This window comes from Spermophilus citellus (assembly GCF_964194105.1).
Source record: "Spermophilus citellus genome assembly, chromosome: 5".
Classification (NCBI taxonomy): Eukaryota; Metazoa; Chordata; class Mammalia; order Rodentia; family Sciuridae; genus Spermophilus; species Spermophilus citellus.
The window spans coordinates 49118942-49141642 of record NC_138186.1 but is presented as its reverse complement, the minus strand read 5'-3'; the positions used below and the strand labels follow the sequence as shown (position 1 = coordinate 49141642).

The window sequence follows — 22701 nt, the reverse complement described above, 5'->3', positions numbered from 1 at the left end:
TCCCTTTAATTTTTTTCATCTCTCTCATTGCTTTGGCTAGAGTTTCCAGGACTATGTTGAATAGAAGTGGTGAAAGAAGGCATCCCTGTCTTGTTCCAGTTTTTAGAGGGAATGCTTTCAATTTTTCTCCATTTAGAATGATGTTGGCCTTGGCCTTAGCATAGTTAGCATTTACAATGTTGAGTTATGTTCATACTATCCCAAGTTTTTCTAGTGTTTTGAACTTGAAAGGGTGCCATGTTTTGTCAAATGATTTTTCTGCATATATTAAGATGATCATATGGTTTTTATTTTTCATTCTTGAAGAGATGAATTACATTTATTGACTTCTATAAGTTGAACCAACCTTACATCTTTGGGATGAACTCCACTTGGTCATGGTGCATTATCTTTTTAATATGTTTTGTATGTAATTTTCCAGAATTTGATTGAGAGTTTTTGCTTCTTTGTTCATCAGTAATGTTGGTTTCAAGTTTTCTTTCCTTCATGTGTCTTTGTCTGGTTTTGGTAATCTAGATGATACTGGCCTCATAGAATGAGTTTGGAAGAGTTCCCCCATTTTCTATTCATGGAATAATTTGAGGAATATTGGTATTAATACTTCTTTGAAGGTCATATAGAAGTTGTCTGAGAATTCATCTGGTCCTGGGATTTCTTTGTTGGTAGGCTTTTGATGATCTTTTATTTCATTGCTTGAAATTGATATGTTTAAATTGTGTATGTCTGATTCAGTTTTGGTACATCATATATATCTAGAAATTTGTCAATGCCTTTGAGATTTTCTATTTTTTTGAAGTATAAATTTTCAAAATAATTTCTAATTATCTTTTGTATTTCAATTTTAACCACTGTGATATTTCCTTTTTCATGTTTTTCAAAGAATCAACTTTTTGTTTCGTCAATTTTTTGAATTTTTTATGTTAAAATTTCATTGATATCAGCTCTAAATTTAAGTATTTCTTGTCATCTACTACTTTTAGTGTTTATTTGTTCTTCTTTTTCTAGGGCTTTGAGATGTAATGTTAGGTCATTTATTTGTTGGCTTTTTATTCTTTTAATGAATGAGCTAAATGCAATGAACTTTCCTCTTAGCACTGCCTTCATAGTGTCTCAGAGATTTTGACATGTTGTATTGGTGTTCTCATTTTTCTCTAAGATTTTTTTTATCTCCCCCCTGATTTTTTCTGCTATTCATAGTTCATTCAATAGCATATTATTTAGTCTGAAGATGTTGGAGTAGCTTCTATTATTTATTTTATCAATGGTTTCTAATTTCATTTCATTATGATCTGACATAATGCAGGGTAGTGTCTGTATTTTTTTTTTTGTATTTGCTAAGACTTGCTTTGTGGCATAGTATATAGTCTATTTTAGAGAAGGATCCATGTGCTACTAAGAAGTAAGTGTATTCATTCATTGATGGATGAAATACTCTACATATGTCTGTTAAGTCTAAATTATTGATTGTATTTTTGAGTTCTGTATTTTCCCTGTTTAGTTTTTGTTTGGAAGATTCATGCATTGGTGAGTGAGGTGTGTTAAAGTATTATTGTGTTGCAGTCTATTTGATTTTTGAAATTGAGATGAGTTTGTTTGATGTACATAGATGCTCCATTGTTTGGGGCATATATATTTATAATTGTTATGTCTTGTTGATGTATAGTTCCCTTAAGCAGCATGAAATGTCCTTCCTTATCCCTTCTGAAAAATTTTGGCTTGAAGTCCACTTTATCTTACATGAGGATGGAAACCCCTGCTTGTTTATACAGTCCATGTGAGTAGTATGTTTTTTTCACCTTCAGTCCGTGGATGTCTTTTCCTATGAGATGAGTCTCTTGAAGTCTGTGTATTTTTGTTTTTTTTTCCTTGATCCAATCTGCCAGTCTATGTCTTTTGATTATGTGTTTGGCCAATAACATTCAGGGTTATTATTGAGACATGATTTGTATTCTCAGTCATTTTGGTTTATTTTTTGTTTTTAACTTGACTTGACTTATACTTTGATTGGCTTTTCTTTTAGTGTCATTCCTCCCTTTGCTGATTTTCATTGCTGTTTTCATTTCCTCTTCTTGGAATATTTTGCTGAGGATGTTCTGTAGTGTGGGCTTTCTAGCTGTAAAATACTTTTAACTTTTGTTAATCATGGAAGATTTTTATTTTCTCATCAAATCTGAAGCTTAATTTTTCTGGATATATGATTCTTTTGGCATCCATTTTCTTTCATAGCTGGTATATGTTTTTCTGAGATGTCTTGGCTTTGAGGACTGGGTTGAGAAATCTGCTGAGTTCAAATTGGATTCCTCCTATATATAATCTGATACTTTTATCTTGTGGCCTTTAAAATTTTATCCTTGTTATGTATGCTAGGCATTTTCATTATAATGTGCCTTGGTGTGGATCTATTTTAGTTTTGTACATTTTTTATCCTGTAAGTTTCTTGTATTTGATTTTCCATTTTATTCTTCAGGTTTGAAAAACATATTTTGATATTATTTTATTGAACAGATTACTCATTCCTTTGGTTTGTACTTCTGTGCCTTCCTCTATCCTGATAATTTTTAAATTTGGTCTTTTAATGTTATCCCATAATTCTTGGAAGTTCTGTTCATGATTTCTTATCATCTTCACTCTATGGTCAACTTTATTTTTGAGATTATATATTTTGTCTTCATTGCCTGAGGTTATGTCTTCTAGGTGATCCAGTCTGTTTGTGACACTTTATTTGACTTTTTAATTTGGTTTATTGTTTCCTTCATTTTAAGGATTTCTGATTTTTTTTTAGAATCTCTATCTCTTTATTGAAGTAGTCTTTTGCTTATTGAAGTGATCTTTTATTGCCTGAGTTTTCTCTTATATCATCTTTTACTTCACAGATCATTTTAATTCTGAACTCCTTCTCTGACATTTGTTTTCCTGTGCTGGCAAAAGATTCTATTATTGTAGTATCTTGGTTTGTTTGGGGGCACTTTCTTCCCTTGTTTTGTAATGTTGTTTGTGTGTATTTCCCTCTAGCAATGCAGATCCAAGGTGTTACAGTTTTTATCCTTTAGACTTATAGTATTCCTGCAGGTTTCCAATTCCTTGCCTTGAAGAGGGAGATCACTATTAACAGCACTCAGTGAAACAATATTCAGCCTTAAACCAAATAGTCTATTAGACATTTACAGGTTTGTCACAGTAAACAGAAAGGGTGTGTTTGGTTATTATCTACAATATAAGCAGTAAGTTTTCAAAAGGGTCTACAGTTTCTAATGGTGGACAAAGGAAGATGGGAGATGTAGGTTGAGATGTTAATGAGGTAGAAAGTGAGAATATAGAGGTATTAGATCATAGGAAGCATGAATGAGGAATCAAAAGAAGTTGGCTGTTAGCAGGAGAAAAGAGAGAAAGAGACTGGGGAGACAGATAAGTGGGAGGAAAATATAGAGAGTGAGTAAAATATTAAAAAGAAAAAAAGTGTAAAAATAAAGGATATACAACAAAACCATATTATACTATTCAGACATCCCAGTCCTCAGTAGCCCAATGCATGAAAAGTGCTTGGTTTCACAAATACTGGGGATGTAAGGGTGGGGAAAAAAGGGGAAAAAATCTCAAAGGAAAATTGAACAATTATGTCTGTTGGAGATCAATATCTTCCCTGCTTCCTTTCTCATTCAATTGTTGGGGTTGTCTGGAGTGGGCTGGTATTTCCACCTTCAGGATGGTGAAGGTTATTAGGGTGGGATGGGTGGTCTTAGTGGTAGAACTCCTGGAGGTGGGGTATAGCACTTGCCAGTCCCCATTGGAAGATCCCCAGGAATCTCCTTTGGGGTCCACTCATGTGATGTGGGCACCTGATCTTAGTTCCTTACATTGCTTGTGGTCCCCACAGTTCCTGTTCTCTAATTTAGTCTCTAAACTGTATCTCTCTCACCCCTGCCCTTTCTACTTTTCATTCAGGAATATCTCTCTCCAGAGGTCCTGGGGGCTGAGCACAGGGATCTGCATGACTGTTGTGGAGAGATGTTTTGTATAGGGCACTTTAGGACTTAGCATTGAGAGCTGGGGGCCAGCCAAGTAGCTGCAAGCACTGGGCTGGGTTGGTGGCCTGGGGTTGGGGAGGGTTGGGGTGTTGGGCCTGTGTCCCAAGATAGGAGTGACCCCAAATAAAGATGGCAAATGGAGTATCTAAAATTTCTTTTCTTTGCTCTCCATTTTATTCTGTAATTTCCAGGAAAAGCTTAGCTTCACTTTCTTATAATACCACTTATTGCAGTTAGTTTCTAAGTTATAATTTTTTTCTGCTGGTCACATTAAATGTAATGTTCTGGTTGCAACCGCATGTCTAGCCATAGTTATGAATTATCATTCAGATTTAGGAACAAAGTGTTTCTTCTGAAATTCAGGAATGATAGTGAAATTTTTTCAATTTCTTTAAGAAATTTCAAAATTTCCACATTAATAGAAATATATTTTTTCGATGAAGTTGAGATACTATTTCTGTTTTGCTCTGAGTTCATCAAACTTCCCCTACATTAAGCTAAGAAAGCTGAAATAATGATCAAGAGTGATAAACTGGATTTAGGAACTGTGTGGAGCCATAAATGTCATTACAAAGGATAAATCCAAATTTTATCCTCTCCAGAGTAGAATAGCTATGAAGATGAAGAGAATCTTTTGAGGTAGCTATAATTTCAGCACAGTGGTTGACTCACATTATGTAAAATAAAATGCTGTAATTCATTTAAAAGTAGCCTTATTGATATGCATATTCATGACTTAAGTGATAAAGTAATTTTCATATCAGAGACATTATTCTCTTTAGAAACTGGGTCATGTACCAGTCATTCAAACTTTGTTGCACAAAAAGGACAACATGTATCCTTGCAAGTTGCTTATTCACCACCACTTTATTCTCCCTATCTCTGGGAGTGGAATGGTTACTTATCTTGTTGTGCTGATATGAGAGTTGATTTAAAATTGAATGTATAAAAATCCCTCAGAACAATTCTGAGGACAAAGTAAAAATACAAAAAAATCACTAAGTTAATTTTCATGATTTTTATTGCTTCATGGAGACTTCTACCTTTAGAAATGCTAGGGCACATAGGGAAAGACTGCTTATTAGAACCATGGCAGAATGCGAAGTAATGATGAATTTTATATGTATATTTGTCCTTTCTAGTCCATTATAAGACATTACATTCATATTAATATAATGCATAATTATTGAATGATAAAATTATGCTTCAATTTATATGATTACATTAAATGATGTAAGTCATATTTTTTATCATGTTCTGAATTTTCTATAATGTATTCATTAGCAAATTCCTTGCCTCTTTTCTTAGTATAAGGTAGAAGAAGGGGAATGATAAAGAAATATATCCTCAATAAAATGAGGAAATCATAATGGGAACTATGATTAAGGAATTGAACGATTTTTCATATAAGATATTAATTCTTATAAAGCCAGAGTTATTGTGTCAGAGGCCAACAGAGACAGTTCACAGATAGTCTAATTAATATTTCAGATGCAACTGGATCAAATCTTTAAAAGACTAAATTAAAGCAGTCATTTTCATAGAGGAAATCGTAAGTTGCAGAACAGGGCCCTCATACTGAGTCTCTGACTACCAACTGATGATGATTTTCATCTCTGATGCTGATTGGTTCTTCAACACTAAGATTACCAAATCTAACATCACACAAATGAACACCTTGGTTGTTATTATTTGGGATGTAGGTGATAAGGGCCATTGTTCTCACTGAGTGGCACTTGCCTGATCCTCTGTCATCCATCCTCTCCTGCTCTTCAGCATGGTGTGTCTGTGGCTTCCCAGATGCTCCTGTATGGCAGCTCTGACTGTGATACTGATGCTGCTGAGCCCTCCTGTGGGTTTGGCCAGGGACACCCGCCGTAAGTGCACACCTTGGGTGATGAGCTGATATTGGGGGAAGGGGGAAGGATGGGAGTTAACTTTCACACTTTGTCCAGGCAAAATCCTTAAAAAATGTGTGAGTTTTCTTTGTAACTGCTTATCTTTATCACATGAGTCTCAAATTACACACTTACACACACATACACACACACACACACACACACGTACACAAGCCCAGATGCTGTCCTCTCTAGGAGACCTGTGCAGAGGACCTCTATATACACCATTTCTTCCCAGCTCCCTGAAGTGGAACCTCTCTAGCATCACATCATATTTCCTCAGAGACTTGAGGAGACTTAGAAATAATGATGTTTTAAAAATTCCCCTATAACACTTCCCTTTATTGTGTTCAATTATGCCAGAAACAAGGAAGAAAGAATTCTCTGAAAATTTTTATGGGAGTCTAAGGGAATTGGAAGGGTTTCTTTTGGAAGATCCTGTGTTATGTCCTCACCAGCATCCATGAGGTTGCCACCTCTGTCTCAAGTGTGAGGATATAACAAGAGGTATCCTCCATTATCTTCTCTTTCTTCCCAAACTTCAGTGTTTATGAAGTATAAACATTCAGTACTGAATCCCTGTACTGCAGATGCTCCAAGGAAATTTAGGGTTAATTCTCTCTCTTTCTCCTGTGGAAAGCACCCTGAAACTCAAGCAGAGCACTTAGACCTTGGAATAAACCTGTAGTTAATGAGCATCTTCTGAAAAAAATAGGTTAGTACTCTTTAAGATTCTTTTAACTTTTTTTTTCTTCTTCCCTTCCTTCTTTCCTTAGACAAGTTTTCACTATGTTGCACAGGCTGGCTGAACACATGGGCTGAGACTATCCTCCTTCCTCAACCTCCCAAGTCGCTAGGATTACAGGCGAGGGCCTCCATGACTGGTTTATGAGTCTGTTTTGAATCTTTCTATACCATCAGTTTCCCCTACACCTCCCATGTCTCTGAATTGAGCCTACAGGTAGGAATTCAACAGTATAATATAAAGTATATGACATTCTATTTTTGAAAGTCAAGAGTACTCAAAATCATAAATTTCATATGGTTCAAATTATAATTCTGTCCAGGGGTACAGAGAGTGTGAAGGTTGTTATCGTCTCATGGGATGAGAGTCAGTAAGTAAAGGGAACTCATTGATCACTGGAGTTTTTCCCCAAATTGTTACCTACCTTGTACCCTCTATTATCCTTAATTATCCATGTCTGGTTACCCTATTCTTTCCCCAGTCATGTCATTATCTTAGTCTGCTTTGTACTTCTATGACAGAAAACCTAAGAATGTCTATTTGATGAAGGCAGGGATTTATTACTTATAGATCTGGAGACTAGGAAGTCTAATGTCAAGGGGTTTTAGCTGAGGTATGCCTGCTTTCTATATCATCCCAAGGAGCAAAGAGGAAAACAAATGTGCGTGAGAGCATGTGAGAGAGATTTCTTTTTATAACAAATGCAAATTCATGATAATAAATCCACTCACATGAAAAAGTTCATTAATCCATTCTTTAGGACAATTGCCTCGTGACCTAATTACTTCTTAAATGTTCCATCTCTCAACACTTTTCATTTGTGCATAGTGTTATCGTGCATGAACTTTTTAAGAGATATATTCATACCATAACATTCATCCCTGGTCCCTCAAATTCATCTTCTTCTCCCATATAAAATTTATTTATACCATACCCATTACCCCCAAACACTTAATTTATTGCACTATCAACTCAAAAGTCCAAAGTCCAGAGTCTCATTAGATCAGATATGAGCCAGATTCATGCCAGGATTCATACTGAGAAAATTTCCCTCCAGCTCTGAAGCCTCTGAAGCTTCTTTCCAAAAGATAATCATGAAACAGGCCTGGAATAGGTGTTCTCATTCCAAAAGGAGAAGTAGGCAAGATGAAGGTGTTAACTGGTCCCAATGTGGAAAACAACATTAATTCTTAATTATGGAGAAAAATCTTTGACTCCATGTCCCACTTGACACCCTGAGTGGAGTGGTCCCCCAGGGCCTCGGGCAGCCATGCCCCCTTGGCTTTACTAGGCTTAATGTGTCCAGCAGCTCTTATGATGAAGTCTAGTGCTTAAGCCTTTCCAGGATTGAATTTCCCACATTTCTGTGGTCTCAAGGGCTACACTACATTACTTTAATGAGGACTCTGTGGTGACCTCTGCTCTATGATTCCTCTGGTTTGTACTGTAGTGGGGGATCTCTGTTTTAGTTCTGTTCATGCAACATGCCTCTTCCTGGGTCCCCAAGCTGTCCAGTGAATCCTTTGAAATCTAGTTGAAGACCATCATGGCTCTGCAGTTCTTGCACTCAGGGCACCCGCAGAATTATCATGATGCAGGCCAATTAAAGCTTGCACTTTCTGGAGTGGTAGGTGAAACCACATCCAAATTCACTTGAACCTTGGATTGGGAGAATAAGGGGCACTCTGCTGGAACTCACAGAGCAGAGACCCAAAGAAGTAAAATCTGAGGTCCCATGGGCACTTCTCTGAAAACCTTGCCTTCAGGTCTTAGCTGGACTAGAAAAGTTCTGAAATGATTCAGGGCCATTCTGCTATGGTCTCAATGACTCAAACCTGGTTTCCTTTTATCCATATTAATCTCTTTAGAAAAGAGTGGCTTGGCCACACCTTTGTATTCTCTCTTGAACATGCTTTTTATTATCTACATAGCCTTACTGGGAATTTTCCAAATATTTCCATTTTGTTTCTCATTTAATTATCAATTGTCGTTTTAAATCATTTGTCTTCTCTCACTTTAGTATAAACAGCCAAAAGAATTTATTGCTTGAATATTGCTTTTGACATCCTAATTCATTCATCTAAAGTCCTGCTTTCCACAGAGTCTAGGATATGAACATCATCCCATCAAGTTCCTTGCCACTGTATTATACTCCAGTTTCCAACACCTTGTTCCTCATGTCCATCTGAGACCTCATCAGCATGGTCCTAATTTGTATTTCTAACAACATTCTAATCACAATAAGTCTAGTAATCCCTGTCAATCAAAATTCATTTAAAACAGGCTCAAGAGAAAAGAAGAGGCTTTATCTAAGTAAACAAAAAATAGCAAGTTTGCAAACCAGGGAGTCAAAATGAACATGTACTGCAAAGTAACAAAGAGAGGGAGGGATTAACTTATAGAGGAATTTCCAGCCCAAATTCTTACTGTGGTCCACTTTATGTAAATGAGGGTTGCAACTGTGCCCATTCCTGATTGGTTCATATTTACATATAGCTGTAGGGCCTAGTTCACTGGTAAAATTCAGGCAGCAAAATGAGAATTCCTAAAATATGTTTGTCTTGGCAATTGAAACAAGAGCAGTAGGTCCATAATGTTCAGGTTGTGGTTCTCCCCAGAACACAGACCATGTGTATGACACCCAGTCAACAAATGACTGCAAGATTTCTTTCTGAATTCAAGCCCAATTATTCATCTGAGATCCTCCTTGGAAATTCAGCCTTTCTTAAAGGAAACCTTCCTCCCTTTTGATGGAAACTTGTCATCGGGCAGCATTTTGATTGAATAAAGCATTTATGTCCCACCATGGTACCAGAGTCATTTGTTACCTTCTCTGGATGAAGCCTGCCCCACTTCTATATCCAGATGGATGGGAAGTGACCAACTGAACAATTGGAGCCATATACTAATGAGGGGCATCCTGATAGATATCTGTCACATCACATCTAAAGTCTCTTGGTTAGAGTTGGTTCCATTTTCTAGCTGGAGAGAGCCCAGAATGTTTAGGTTGACTTAATAGGATTCTGGTGGGATTCTCTTATATTCATCTGTTAAAATAGGCTGAATAATTTTGACAGAGGGGAAACAAATATTTGACTCCAATATGAAGAGAATAATTTAAAACTATAGAGTAGAACCCAAGAGGGAATCAATGTCAAATGATACTGAACGAAAATATCTGAGAATTAGAAGTTTAACCAGCTAAGGGGACTTTTGAAGGTATTCCTTTTAGGGACTTAGCCAATTGTAATGTTTGGAAGGTTCCAAATCAACCTGTCTAGAAGTATTTATACAAGTACAGCATAAGATATGTGATATAGCACAGACACCCCTCTTTGCAGCAAAGAGGTAATTTAATGCAACGTGGTTACCCAGATCTACGTAGGGGAATCCAACTATCTCCATTGGGCTTACTGAGCTGAGCGGTAGAATAGGTGGTTCTCCTGAGTGCAGGAAAAGTTTTTGATGATAGTGACAACTCCTGGCCAGGATCCCAGTATTCTTCTTGCCAATCTCCTGTGATGAAACCCACCTGGTAAACCACACCCTTGAAATTTTCACTGCTGTCAAACTCATAATCCAATAGGTTGTCATCATGGTGATCACCTGTAATAATGGAAGTTCTCTTTACTCCAGGATAAAGACCTTAAGTATTGTGAATGGGGTAATAAGTTGTCATAGAAGAAAAGTTCCTCCTGTTTTCCAAGTCCTGGGATACTTTTAGATCCAAGAAGCATCTTTTTGCCCAGGAACAAAAAGATCCTTTGAGGGTACACACAATGCCATTTAAATTATTTAAATTAAGAAAAATTGATATTGAAATAGGTTCTACTGTCATGGTTAACTAAAAGGAACCAATATAAATAAATAAATAAATAAATGATAAGAATTGTTTGGAAGAGAGGAAAATATGGAATTATACCATAGTTTAGTAACATTGTGTTTACAACTCTTAATACTGATCTTCCTGTTCAGTATTTTTCTATAAAAAGCCCAACATGAGTTTTGGTTACACCAAACAGTGGAGGTATTGTTACAGATTTTTATAAGATAAAATAAGGGTGACAGTTGGGCAGAGGAGACAGGAACAAATTGTTTCAACTATTCCAAGCAGGTATCCTTTCAGGATTGGATCATTTCTAACTCACTTTGTGAATCATTTGAAACTGCAGGAGTATAAAATTAGGAGAATATATTTCTACATGAATAGCAATTGACTTTTTTTTCAAATAAATGTGTAAGTGTGAGCATTTGAGAAATTGTAAGTGAGTATAGATTTTGGCTCATTACATTTGCTGAAAGATCCAGTGGGAGAGTGGTTACTTTTCCAGCAATTGCCATCAATTTAAACAGTTGTGTGTTTCTCATTTTCCTTTCAACCACGGAGGAAATATCTTGGGGCTTTATTGGCCTATGCCATAGATTTGGTTTGCACAGGGGCTAAAAATTGGAGAACTTTTAGAGGCCATAACATGTAGGGCCTCTTGCGAGATAGTTGCTTGGTTAGTGGCTTCAATTATCTTATTTCTTTTACTTTCTTCTTTCTGGGCCAATGAGTGACCCTGTACTTTAATGAAAGGTAGAGCTCCTGGAGCCTTACCACCATCCAAAAGGTAAAAAACAAGCATTTTATCTTTTATTTGTTGAAAAATAAAAGTTAAAAATTCTGGGGCTGGGTCTGTAGCTCAGTTTTAAAGCACTTGCCTTGCATGTGTGAGGCACTGGGTTTGATCCTTAGCACCACATCTACAACTAAACCATTTATATGTGTTAAAAATTCTCTCAACTTCCAGAATGTAGCAGTCATGCCCTACCACAAAGGCAAGTCCTCTGTGGATAAACATTCACAGTCTTTTTAGCTAGGAGTTATGCTTTGGTGAGATGGTAGAGTTTGTCTCATGCAGTTAAGGCCTCAAAAGGACTCAGGTGATAATATCATCAAGGGAGACTGGCATATCCAACTTGGTGGTGACTCATTGGTCCTCTGAGATCAGAACTATTTGCAAACAGTTATAGTTTGTATTATATGAGTGGGTTTCTTGTAGATCTATTTATTGGTTGAGAATTTGTGGTCTAGTTATGTCATAAGAAATGTCATTTTCCAGGGAAGAAAAGAAAATAGCAGGGTTGATCAGATTAAATTGGGTGATGGTAAATTCAGATGAGGAGAGGAAGAGGATCTCAGAGAAGGTGATAAGCAGAGAGGGCTGGGCATAGTGAGAGTTCAGGAGGGCTCTCACAGTGAAGAATATAGATGGTGAGGGAAGATCCCATGACATTCTTCTCTGTGGCTTTAGTGAGAATGAAGTTGGTAGCAATCACCTTTAGAAAGGGAGAGAATCACTGGCTCACTCGCCTTAGTTACTGACTATCATGCCCTAGTGACCTGTTCTGTCCTCCATGGGGTTGAGTAAGGATCCTTAGGGCATTTCCTTTCCAATTGTAAATGAACACATGAAAAGGGAGATGGTAATTGGATTGTTCCAAGTGTCATCTAAGTTCAACTGGTTTTTGTTTTTCTATCCTTGATGGATGTTTTTCCATCAAGGGTTCATTAGAGGGTCCAGGAGAGAAATTTTTCCAATAAATTATGAAGGGCTCAGGACCACAAAAAGAAGTTTGGCAGCCAGCTCTCTAAGATACCTGCAAATCCTAAAATTCCTCTATGTTAGTCAGGTTCCCTTTGTTGTAACAAATACCTGAGATAAAGCAATTCAAAAAGAGGAAAAAATTGTTTGGGCTCATAATTTTGGAGATTTTAGTCCATGTTTAGTTGGTCCATTTCTTTTGGACCTGCATGAGGCATTCCATCGTGGTGAGAGCACCGTGAGAGGAAGCTGCTTACCTCATAGCAGTTGTGAAGTAAAGACATAGAGGAAAGGGCTGGGAACCCTATCATGGGAATGTTCCCAGTGACCTTACTTCTTCTGATTTGCCTCCACTTCCTATAAGTTTTACATCTCCCAATAGCACTACAGCTGGTGACCAATCCCTTAACTTATGGGCCTGTGTGGGACATTTATCCAAACCATAGTATTCTTGGAGTTGAATTTTATTGTAGGAACAAAGGGAAAGCTAAAATGACTAGAAAGCATGACAGGTCAATTCACTCCTTGGATGTCAAGAGGCAACCCAAACCTTTGACAGAAGTCTAGCAGAATTGTTATTTTTCCTTTGAAACTTTAAGCCCTCTAAATCAGATTATGAAGTAAGTGAATGTGTCAGTCAGGTAAGTTTCTTAGAAGGAAGAATATAAAAGCAAATAATGGGGTGGGGAGATGAAATGAAAGGGAGATCAGCGGAGTAGAGGATGGAGATTGGAGGAGAGGGAAGAGGGACAGGAAAAGGGAAGAAATTAAGAATAAAATCAAATTATGCTGTGTACATATATGCATATAACAGTGAATGCCACTGTTATGCTTATCTACAAAGCACCAATTAAAATGATACATAAATAAAAATAAGCCTAGTAGAGTAGAAGAAGGGAAACAGGAGGTTGGAGGAAGGAAGGGGAAGGGAATTACTGGGGACTGAAATGAAGTAAATTACATCCATGCATGTGTGATTATGTCCAAATGAATGACACTATTATGTATAACATAATAAAAGGATTCTTAAAAACCAGATAATCCATAAATTGGGGTAGGGTCAAAGGATAGAGGAAGGAGACATCAGCTAAACCAGCATGAAAAATAGGTAAGTGAGGCTTTCAGTATACCCTTGGGTAAAGAGGGAAGGACTATCCAAGAATATTGTGGGCCCTTCCAGATGAAGGCAAAGAGGCAGCTACTGTCAAGCTGTATTGATACACTGAAGAAAGCATTGCAGAAATTAATATCTTCAAAATATTTGCTCTTAGGGGAAATATTGAACAGCAAGCTATGAGGGTCAGGAACCACTTAGTATTGAGGGAAAATAACTATGTTCTTAATAGTGTTGATATCCTGCACAAATATCCATCCTTTCCATTAGATTTGCAAATATGTTGGATGGAGAATTGCAAGGGTTGGTGCAGGAAATGACAAGTTTCTTATGTATAAAGTTATCCACCAAGGATTGTATGTCAGCCAAGGACTCAGGATTTAATAAGCATTGCTTGTCTGGGGAAGAGCTTATTATGATCCATCTGTATTTTAGTTGTCGATGCTAAAAGAGTATGCCCAACATTAAGATTGTTATGTGGCCAGAGGCTTTCAGGCAATTCCTTGAGGATAGGATGAGTACAGTTAAAAGATTACAGGGTAGCTGAACATCTGGGTAGGGGCTAGTTTTATAAGGCCGGAGTCTTATCATGAGATGAATTCTAGTGTCATTTTCCCTTTTGGGAGAAAGAGATATGGGCCTGATGTATTTCCAGAAAATCCATCTCCAAACCACATATGGGTGTGGATAGGAAGAGTAAGGAACAGTAAGTGCACAAGAAAGAACCTAAGTTGATGGAAGTGAGTAGGAATTTGGAACTTCTATACATTTGTTAGCACTCCCCACCAACTGGATAAATTCAGAAACTCGAGAATGGGAAGGTAAAAGTGTGTTGGAATTAAGGATGGATAGATTCAGCCCCAATGTCAACTAGAGCTCTGACTAACTTATCCCCAAGTTTAATATCTAATTCCATTAGTTTTTTGGTTTTAAGTAGGGGGAATATTCTCTGAATGTCCCTGGAACAGCACTAGTTTTGTTGAACAGAAGGGGGATGTAGCTTTATGAAAGTTTAATAAGTTTGTATTCTTAAATACAAACAGAGTTTTGTAACCACTGTTTGTATTTAAGACAGTCCTATTAAAAATTACCTGTAAGCACCAAAAAAGGCAGCATTGATCTGAGATGCAGGGGTGTTTGGGTGGCCCTCTATGCTTGTGGTCATTAGAGAGCCTTTAGCTGGATGGTTATCTCCATGAAATCTAAGGCTCTGTAACTCTAGATTCTTTTTCTAGGTTCTTTGACAGCTAGGTGGCTAGGGAAGCTATTTCATGGGTACAGTCTGCTGCCCAACTGAGATAATGTTTGATTCAGGTGCTGAGAGTCTCAAGAAAGTTTATCTACAAAGATCAAGTTAAATAAGTTTGTTGAAAGGTTTGTGTTATCTCATATCTGTGAGACAATGCAAGAAAATATAAAGATGAAATGATTGGGTTTCTACCTAATCAGTGCATAAATAAATAATCCCTTGATAGGGATTAATTAGATGGTAACTGTAGGCAGGTAGGTTGTGGCTGAAGGAGGTGGGTCCCTGGGTCACACCTTTGGGTATATATTTTGTCCTTGCTGAGCAAAGCTCTCTCAACTTCCTGGTGCAAAGTCCCTAGTTGCTTTCCTCTGCCACATCCTTCTGCCATGAAATTCTGCCTCACCTCAAGCCCTGAGAAATGGCATCAGCCTTCTATGGACTGAGACCTCTGAAACCATGAGATACAAATAAAAAGTAAACAAATAAACTTTTCCTCCTCTATAGTTGTTTTTGTCAGGTCTTCTCATGACAGTAGCATAAAAAGAAAAAAAATCTGACTAAAACAGTTTATCAAATCTACCACAATAATCAAGAACTGACTTGTTCTTTTTTGAGTGCAAATCTAATGGTTTTGTAATGCACCTGGTGGGGGCAAAATCAAAGGAGTGGCCCTTATTAGGCTGTTGCTGTTCTTTGTGTCTTGTCAGTTCCTACGTAGTCTGTCAGCTACTTAAGAAACACTAAGGGGACTTTCCCATCCACAGCTGACACACATGCCTGGCCATGTGGATAAATTGGTAAAGATCTAAAAATCCAGGTTAGTAAGTGCTAGTGATCAGGCTAAAACATCAGTCAAGGTCAAGAGAATGGTTTGGGGGTTTAGAAAATCTTTGACTCTGGCTAAAATTTCTACTTTAGTCTGAGGAATGCAGGCAACATGTCTGCTTCAATTTCCTGTCTTTTAAATGTTAAAGGGGGCTCCTAGGTAAGAACTAGAGGAATAGAAGTGGGAAGCATGGGGAGGTGAAGAAGGGAGGTTCAGAGAGTATGGAAGGGGGAGTGAGGGGAGTGGTAGATGGAGGGAAAGAGGCAGATGATCAACAGGAAGAGACAGTGGTGGCAGCATTTGCCATGGAAGCACCCTTAATGTGATTTCTGTTATTGCAAGTGCTAGTTACTTACTCTAATTTACTGATCTCTTCCTTTAATTTGTAATTATTAACCTTGAGAAAGGTAGCAAAAGATTATTTGGCTCATTTAGAAATTTTGAAATACCAATCAAAGAACATGCTTCCTCTGAAAGGCTCGGTATTGTCTCTGTTGTACTTAAATCAGAATATAGACACATTTTAGAGTTGTGAAAGTCCCAGGCAAAGTTTGTGTTATCTTGAGTTTTCTGGTTCCAGAGATTTAGCCAGCTACAATTTCCTGAACCATAAATATTAGTTAAAAAGCCAGATGGAAAACCAGGAGTGATCTTATCAACAGAAAAAGGTAAGAACGTGGGTTTCTTATTTGTACTCACCTAATGAGGCCTATCAGATGAAATTAAACTTAATGAAATTATTCCTTGTACTTCAAATCCTCTTTTCACTATGTAGTTCTTCCAACTCAAAGCAGGAAAAAGAATAAATGCATCTTACTATCTAATTAGGTGTGGAAGAGATACAGTGTGTCATCAAAATAAAAGAATGTTGGCACTTGAACCCCTTCTTACTTTCCAGAATCTCCACAATGATCAATTCCTGAAAACTTGAGTTTGTTCTTTTAGACCAAATTACTTTTCCAAGCATCTTTTATGTACTGGGCTCTCCTTAGGACTCAGAGAATTCTATTTCAATAACATGGAAAGGCCCTGACTCTCTTGATCTCATCTAATGATAGAGGAGAAGCTTAATAAAGAAGAAAACTTCACAGAGTAATAAGTGCTCTGGAAAAAAAAAGACATCAGGGTGATGGGGCAGAGAAACAGGATTCATCCACTTCAGCTCAAGTGTCTAGGGGGCCCTCCCAAAGAAGGGGGCATTTAGCTGAGAAGAGAAGAAGCCTGTCAAGTGATTACCTATAGGACCAGTATTCCAGGGAGAGGGAACAGGGAAAAGGCTGAATTGTGGGAAGACATATGCTGTGTTTGAGGGACAAAAAGAAGGCTAGAATTGCTGAAGTATGGTGAGCAAGGTGTGCCCTTGGGGAAAGCAGGAGGCACAGGATGGGGAGGATGGGACAGGAAGTGAGCAGACCTTTCATGTTACATCCTGATGGCCAGCGAGAAATTCCAGTTTATTTAAACAGATATGAAAAGCCACAGAGAGGTTTGAGGAGATTTAATTTAAATTTCTTTTTAAAAATAATTGCAGCTCCCATGAAGAGATGATATTGTTGGGGCTCACACATGGAGGCAGGGAAACTGCTTAGGAGCACAGTGGAATTCTCCAGGGAAAGCAAGCTTGTGGCTTCATGGAGTGCAGTTGTGGTGAAGACTGTGATGAAGGTCAAGTGGACAGTCTGGGTAAATTGTAGCATAAGTGTTAATGGTTTAAGCAAAAACCACAGGGTAGGAAATCAAGCTTGTCCCTAGGATTTTGTCTTAATGGCGGTGCTACCTACTGAGATAGGGAAGACTGAAAGAAGATGGGATTTCAAGTGCGGGGTTAGAATAAAGGTTTCATTCAAGTTAAGCCTGCCATGATTTTTTTGGATTTTATGTGCAGCTACCAAGAAGTTAGTAGAAGGTAAGACACTGCAGTTCAGGATGAGACCTAGGCTACAGGGATACTTTTTAGTGTCATCAACACATGTTCTCTGTTAAAATTCCAGAAACGTGGAAGAGGTTACACGGGGAGAGAGACTGTCAGTAGAAAACAAGAAGACAGGGCTAGCAACTGGTACCAAAAAGAGGACCAGTGGTGTTGTAGGGAATGTGACACATGGAAGCCAAGGAAAGTAGACTTTTCTCAAGGGGAGAGTGTGGCCAGTGTGGGTGAGACACCAGAGGAAGTAAAGGGACAACATGACAGAGAAGCAAGCTTTGGATGGGTTGGACTTGACCTTTGCAGTCAGTAGAGAATCCAAGGTGGAAACTGGATTTAACCTTTTGAAGAGAGAGTTGGAGCTGAACACATGAGGCTGGAGTAGAGATGACTGTTCCCAATGGATGGTCTCAGGGAAGGATTGTGCCCTGGCACCTTAGAGTCAGCTAGACCTAAAGAAACAGAGTAAAGATTCCAAATGGAAGTGAGAGGACTTGAGAACCAGACAGAGATGGTGATTCCTTAGCAAGGAGCACTGAAGGTCTCTTGGCAGCACTGACTGGTTATAAAAAAAAAATAAAATATTTGCACGGCAATTTTTGTTAGCAATTTAGAAATTGCTAGTTATCACACTATCAATAAGAATGGATTGATGAACAACATAATCTGGTCTCTGTCATTATGGAGTCTTGTAGCATTTTGCAGGCCTATTATACATTTTAGCATGTCATTCCAGTAGCTATTCCATCATATATACAGCAATTAAAACTCTGGAATATATAATATGGAGTTTATCTATGGAATCTAAAACTCACATGTATAAGTAACTTGACCAGTATCACATAGTTAGTGCTAGAACCCAGATTACATTGCAGATCAGTCTATGCAAAAGACCCCTCTCTTCTGTCTCAGCACATTTATCATGTGTTGGATTCATATATGGTGCATGACTATAAATACACCAAAGTTTCTGCCCTTACATGCTCAAAGTGGTGATTAGTGATAAAATTGATGAAAAACAATTGCCAAATCATGTTGAGGTATTGGTTGTTCTACAAAGTTAAGAATACAAAAGTCTATGAGTTTGTTTTCATGGGGGCTATAAAAATAAAGTGGTAATAAATATTTTATCACATGAACAGCACTAGGGAGAGTTTGTAATTAATGTAACACTTAACAATGTTTCTGTAAGGAACATGCCATTATTAAATCCATTTTAGAGGTAAATAAAAAGGATAATAGATGTTAAAAATTGACCCAAGTGGAAAAGTGCATTTTGAGATTCACATTTTCTGATTCTAGAGACTGAGATTTTAATCACCATTAGTGAACAGTACCTAAGTGGGATCTGGATTATTGATAAAGTTTCTCATGTTTGTATGGACCTAAATATGTCTTAGGATGGGAGAAAATTCAATCCCTGAAAGCTCTCATATTTACAAGAAATTTTAATTCATTTTGCATTTGTAATTTAAAAGTTCGACATGGGTTCATATTATGTGCAGGCACTCATGAGCATGTGTTGATGAAAACAAAGAATTTTTAATTCCATTTCTTCTTCTTTGGCTAAGGTTTCCAGATAAAATACAGGATGCTCAGTTAAGTATGTATTTCTGATAAATAATAATAATTAAACTGAGCAAATGTAAACTGACCATTTGTATTAGCTAACCTTGCCAACCCTAAGTTGGGCACATGATCATACAGACATAATGAGAACATGAACTAATAGTGTTAACCACAGTTAACAGTGATATGGACAGGTAACAATGAACAGAATTTCACTCTTTTACCTTTATCATCTGTCAAGAAGGTACTTAGAGAATTTGTGAGTATAGAGAATTTGTTGCATAGACCTGTGTGATCCTGAATTCACTCCTGAATACCTTCATTCTCCAGAGCAAAAGAAGCTCTGTGAAGGTCACTACTCCAAGTCTAGAAATCTACTCATTTCTTGTAAACTGTTTACATGAGCTTAGCAACTTCTCAGTTTCTCTCCTTCATGAAGACTTGATTATAAACCTAAGAGTACTATGCCTGGCCAAACCTGGTAATTGTAGGAGTATTGGCATATGGAGATTGAAAGTTAGAACACAAGCCATTGAAACCATTAATAGGAATGAAATGTCTTGTCTACTGTGGGCAAGTAGTGGACCAGTGGCAGAGGCAATAGGTGAGAAGATGATATGAAGTATAAGTTAATATGACTTGTGACTGGCTCACAAGGCAAAGAAATCTGCTAAATGATTGCAAGTTTAATTTCTGAGTAACTACAGTATTGTATTTGTAAACCAAAATATTTTTCAATTTATATATGTATGTATATATATATATATATATATATATATATATATGTATCAGTTTCAGTTATATGTATCTACATATAAATTTTACATATATAAATGTGTAATTTTTATACACACACAACTTCTATACTCAAAAGTAAAGAAATGAAAGGACTAAAAATTCAGGTATAAACTTGAGTTAAATTAGCAGTTTCTACATAAAACATGTGCACTAACTACCCTGTGATGATAATGTGTTACAGTGAGAGACAACAACTTTAATCATTACAATGAGGAAGAGGAAGTTTACAAGAAGGCTGATTAATATGGTTGAAAGCTACATTGAAAGCTATTATTGAAAGGTTGACTGAAAACAATAGACTGTATTTATGAATTTGAGGTTACTATTAATCCTTAAATAAGATGGAGAGTTACAGGGAAGTTTGACAGAAAGCAGAAAATATGAACTTAATTGTATTCAAAGAAATTATTTAAGATCTTTTATTGACATATATTTATGATCAAATCAGTGTAAAACATTTCTTTCTCTTGAAGCACTAATTATTCTTATGTGTTGGCAATTTTATACTTTTCTAGTCATTTTGAAATATATCATAAATTGTTTTGACCCTACGGTGCTATAGAAAAACCAGAACTAATTCCTAAATATGTCATAGATTCTTTTAATCAGTAGTTACTCTACTGTACTATAGGAAAACCAGAATTAACTCATCCACTCCAATTGTTTTGGGGCCCCTTGCTGAACTTCTTTCTACATGCTTTTTTGACCACTTTTCAATTTCACTCTTCTTGACTTATTAGTTTCCACCAATAGGTAGAACATGTGGTATTTGTTTCTCTGTGTATGGCTTATTTCCCTTCACACAATGACCTCTGGTTCCATGCAGGTTACTGAAAATGATAGGATTTCATTCTTTTTAAAGATTGAGTAATATTCCATTGTGTATATATTCTATATTTTCTTTATCTTTTCATTCACTGGTGAGCATCTAGGTTGATTCCATATTTTGGCTACTGTGAATAGTACTGCTCTAAGAGTGCAAGGATCTTTTTGATAAAGTAATTTCATCCCCTTTAAATGTGTATATACATTAGTGGGGTTTCTGGATCATACAGTAGTACTAATTTCAGTTTCTTGAGGAATCTTCACTCTGGTTTCCATAATGGCTGTACTGATTTACTTTCCCACCAACACAGTCTACGGGTTTCCCTTTGTCCACATTCTCTCCAGCATTTGTTATCTTTTGTCCTTTTGATTGTAGCCAGTCTTACTGGGGCAATCGTGGTTTCCATATGCATTTCCCTGATGATTAGTGACACTGAGATTTTTTTATATACTTATTGGCCATTTCAATGTCTTCTTTTGAGAAGTGTCTATTTAGTTGTTTAGCCCATTTTAAAGTTGGATTATTAGGGTTTTATGGTTTTGGGTTTTTCTTTTTCTTTTCTTTTTGGTCTTCAGTTTTTTTAATTCCTTATGTATTCTAGATATTAATCCTTTATCAGATAAATAGTTTGCAAATGTTTTCTCCCCTTTTATTGGTTGTCTCTTAGTTTTATTGATTATTTCCTTTACTGTGCAGAAGCTTCTTAGTTTGATATAATCCCATTTCTCTATTTTTATTCTTGTTTCTTTTGCCTTTGATATCCTATGCTACACCAATGTCCTGAAGTATTTCCTCTATGTTTTCTTGTAGCAATGCCATAGTTTCAGGCATTACATTTAGGTTTTGGACCCATCTTGAGATGATTTCTGTGTACAGTGAGAAGAAGGAATCTATTTTCATTCTTCTACATATATATGTGTATGTATGTAATTTTGCCAGCACTGTTTTCTGAAGACAAAGTATTTAACCCACTATACATTCTTGGTGTCTTGTCAAAAAAACATTAGTTGGTTCTCTGAATGTGGATTAATATCTGTGCTCTCTACTCTGTTCCATTAGTTAATGCATCTATTATTATGCCAGTAGCTTTTTGTTGGTTTGTTTGTTTTGTTTTGTTTTCTTGTTTTTTTTTTCAATGGGGGTTACAATAAATTCATATATGTGTTTTGAAGTCAGGGTTGGTGAATGCCTGTAGCTTTGGTTTTGGTTGTTATTGTTGCTCAGGATCACTTTGAGTATTCTGGGTCTTTTGTGGTTCCTTATAAATTCTAGGGCTTTAAAAAAAACTCCATGAAGAGAGTCTTTGGTATTTGATGGAAAGTACCTTGAATCTATAGATTGCTTTGGGTAGTATCAATTTAATGATACAGATTCTTCTGATCCATGAACAAGGTTAGCTTTACTTTTTTGTATGCTCTCTATAATTTCTTTCATTAGTTTTATAATTGTCATAGAACCCCTTTTCTTCCTTGATTATATTTATTCCTAAATATTAGTCTTTGTAGCTATTTCGAGTGGGTTTGCTTAATCAAGCTTATTATTGGTATATAAAATGCTAATGTTTAGCTGGACACAGTAGTGTATGCCTGCAATCCCATCTACCAAGAAGACTGAGGCAGGAGAATTGCAAGTTTGAGGGCAGTCTAGGCCACTCTCAAAACAGAAAGTGCTGGGATTATACTTCAGTGTACAGTGCTTGCCTAGCATGTGAAAGGCCCTTGTTTTAATCTCCAGTACTAAAATCAATCAATCAGTCAATCAATGAATCATTCAATCAATCTACTGTTTCTTACATATGGATTTTGTATCCTGCAACTTGACTGAATTCATTTATCGGTTCTAACAATTTTGTCATGGATTATTTAGGTTTTTCTATGTATAAAATCATGTCATTTGCAAACATTTATCACTTAACTTCTTTCTTTCCAATTTGAATGTCCTCTTTAAAAAAATTTCTATTGCTAAATTGCTTTTGCAATAATATATTAAATAAGAGTGGTTGATCTGGACATCCTTGTCTTGTTCCTGATCTTAGAAGAAATGGTTTCAACTTTTCCTCATTTGGTATGATTTTGCTATGGGTTCTCCAAATATAGCCTTTAGTATTTTGAGGTTTGTTTCTTCTCTACCTAATTTGTT

The 22701-nt window shown here is 36.7% G+C and overlaps 1 protein-coding gene across 1 annotated transcript in view; it reads left to right on the top strand.

Annotated features, from left to right (window-relative positions):
- Positions 1-5742: 5742 nt before the first annotated feature.
- LOC308650349 (HLA class II histocompatibility antigen, DRB1 beta chain-like) overlaps positions 5743-22701 on the top strand; it is a 35349-nt gene continuing 18390 nt past the window's right edge. The window contains exon 1 of the mRNA XM_081296411.1: positions 5743-5902. Within this exon, the coding sequence (XP_081152537.1) occupies positions 5803-5902 (100 nt within the window). The 5' untranslated portion in view covers positions 5743-5802. The remainder of the gene's footprint in view (positions 5903-22701) is intronic.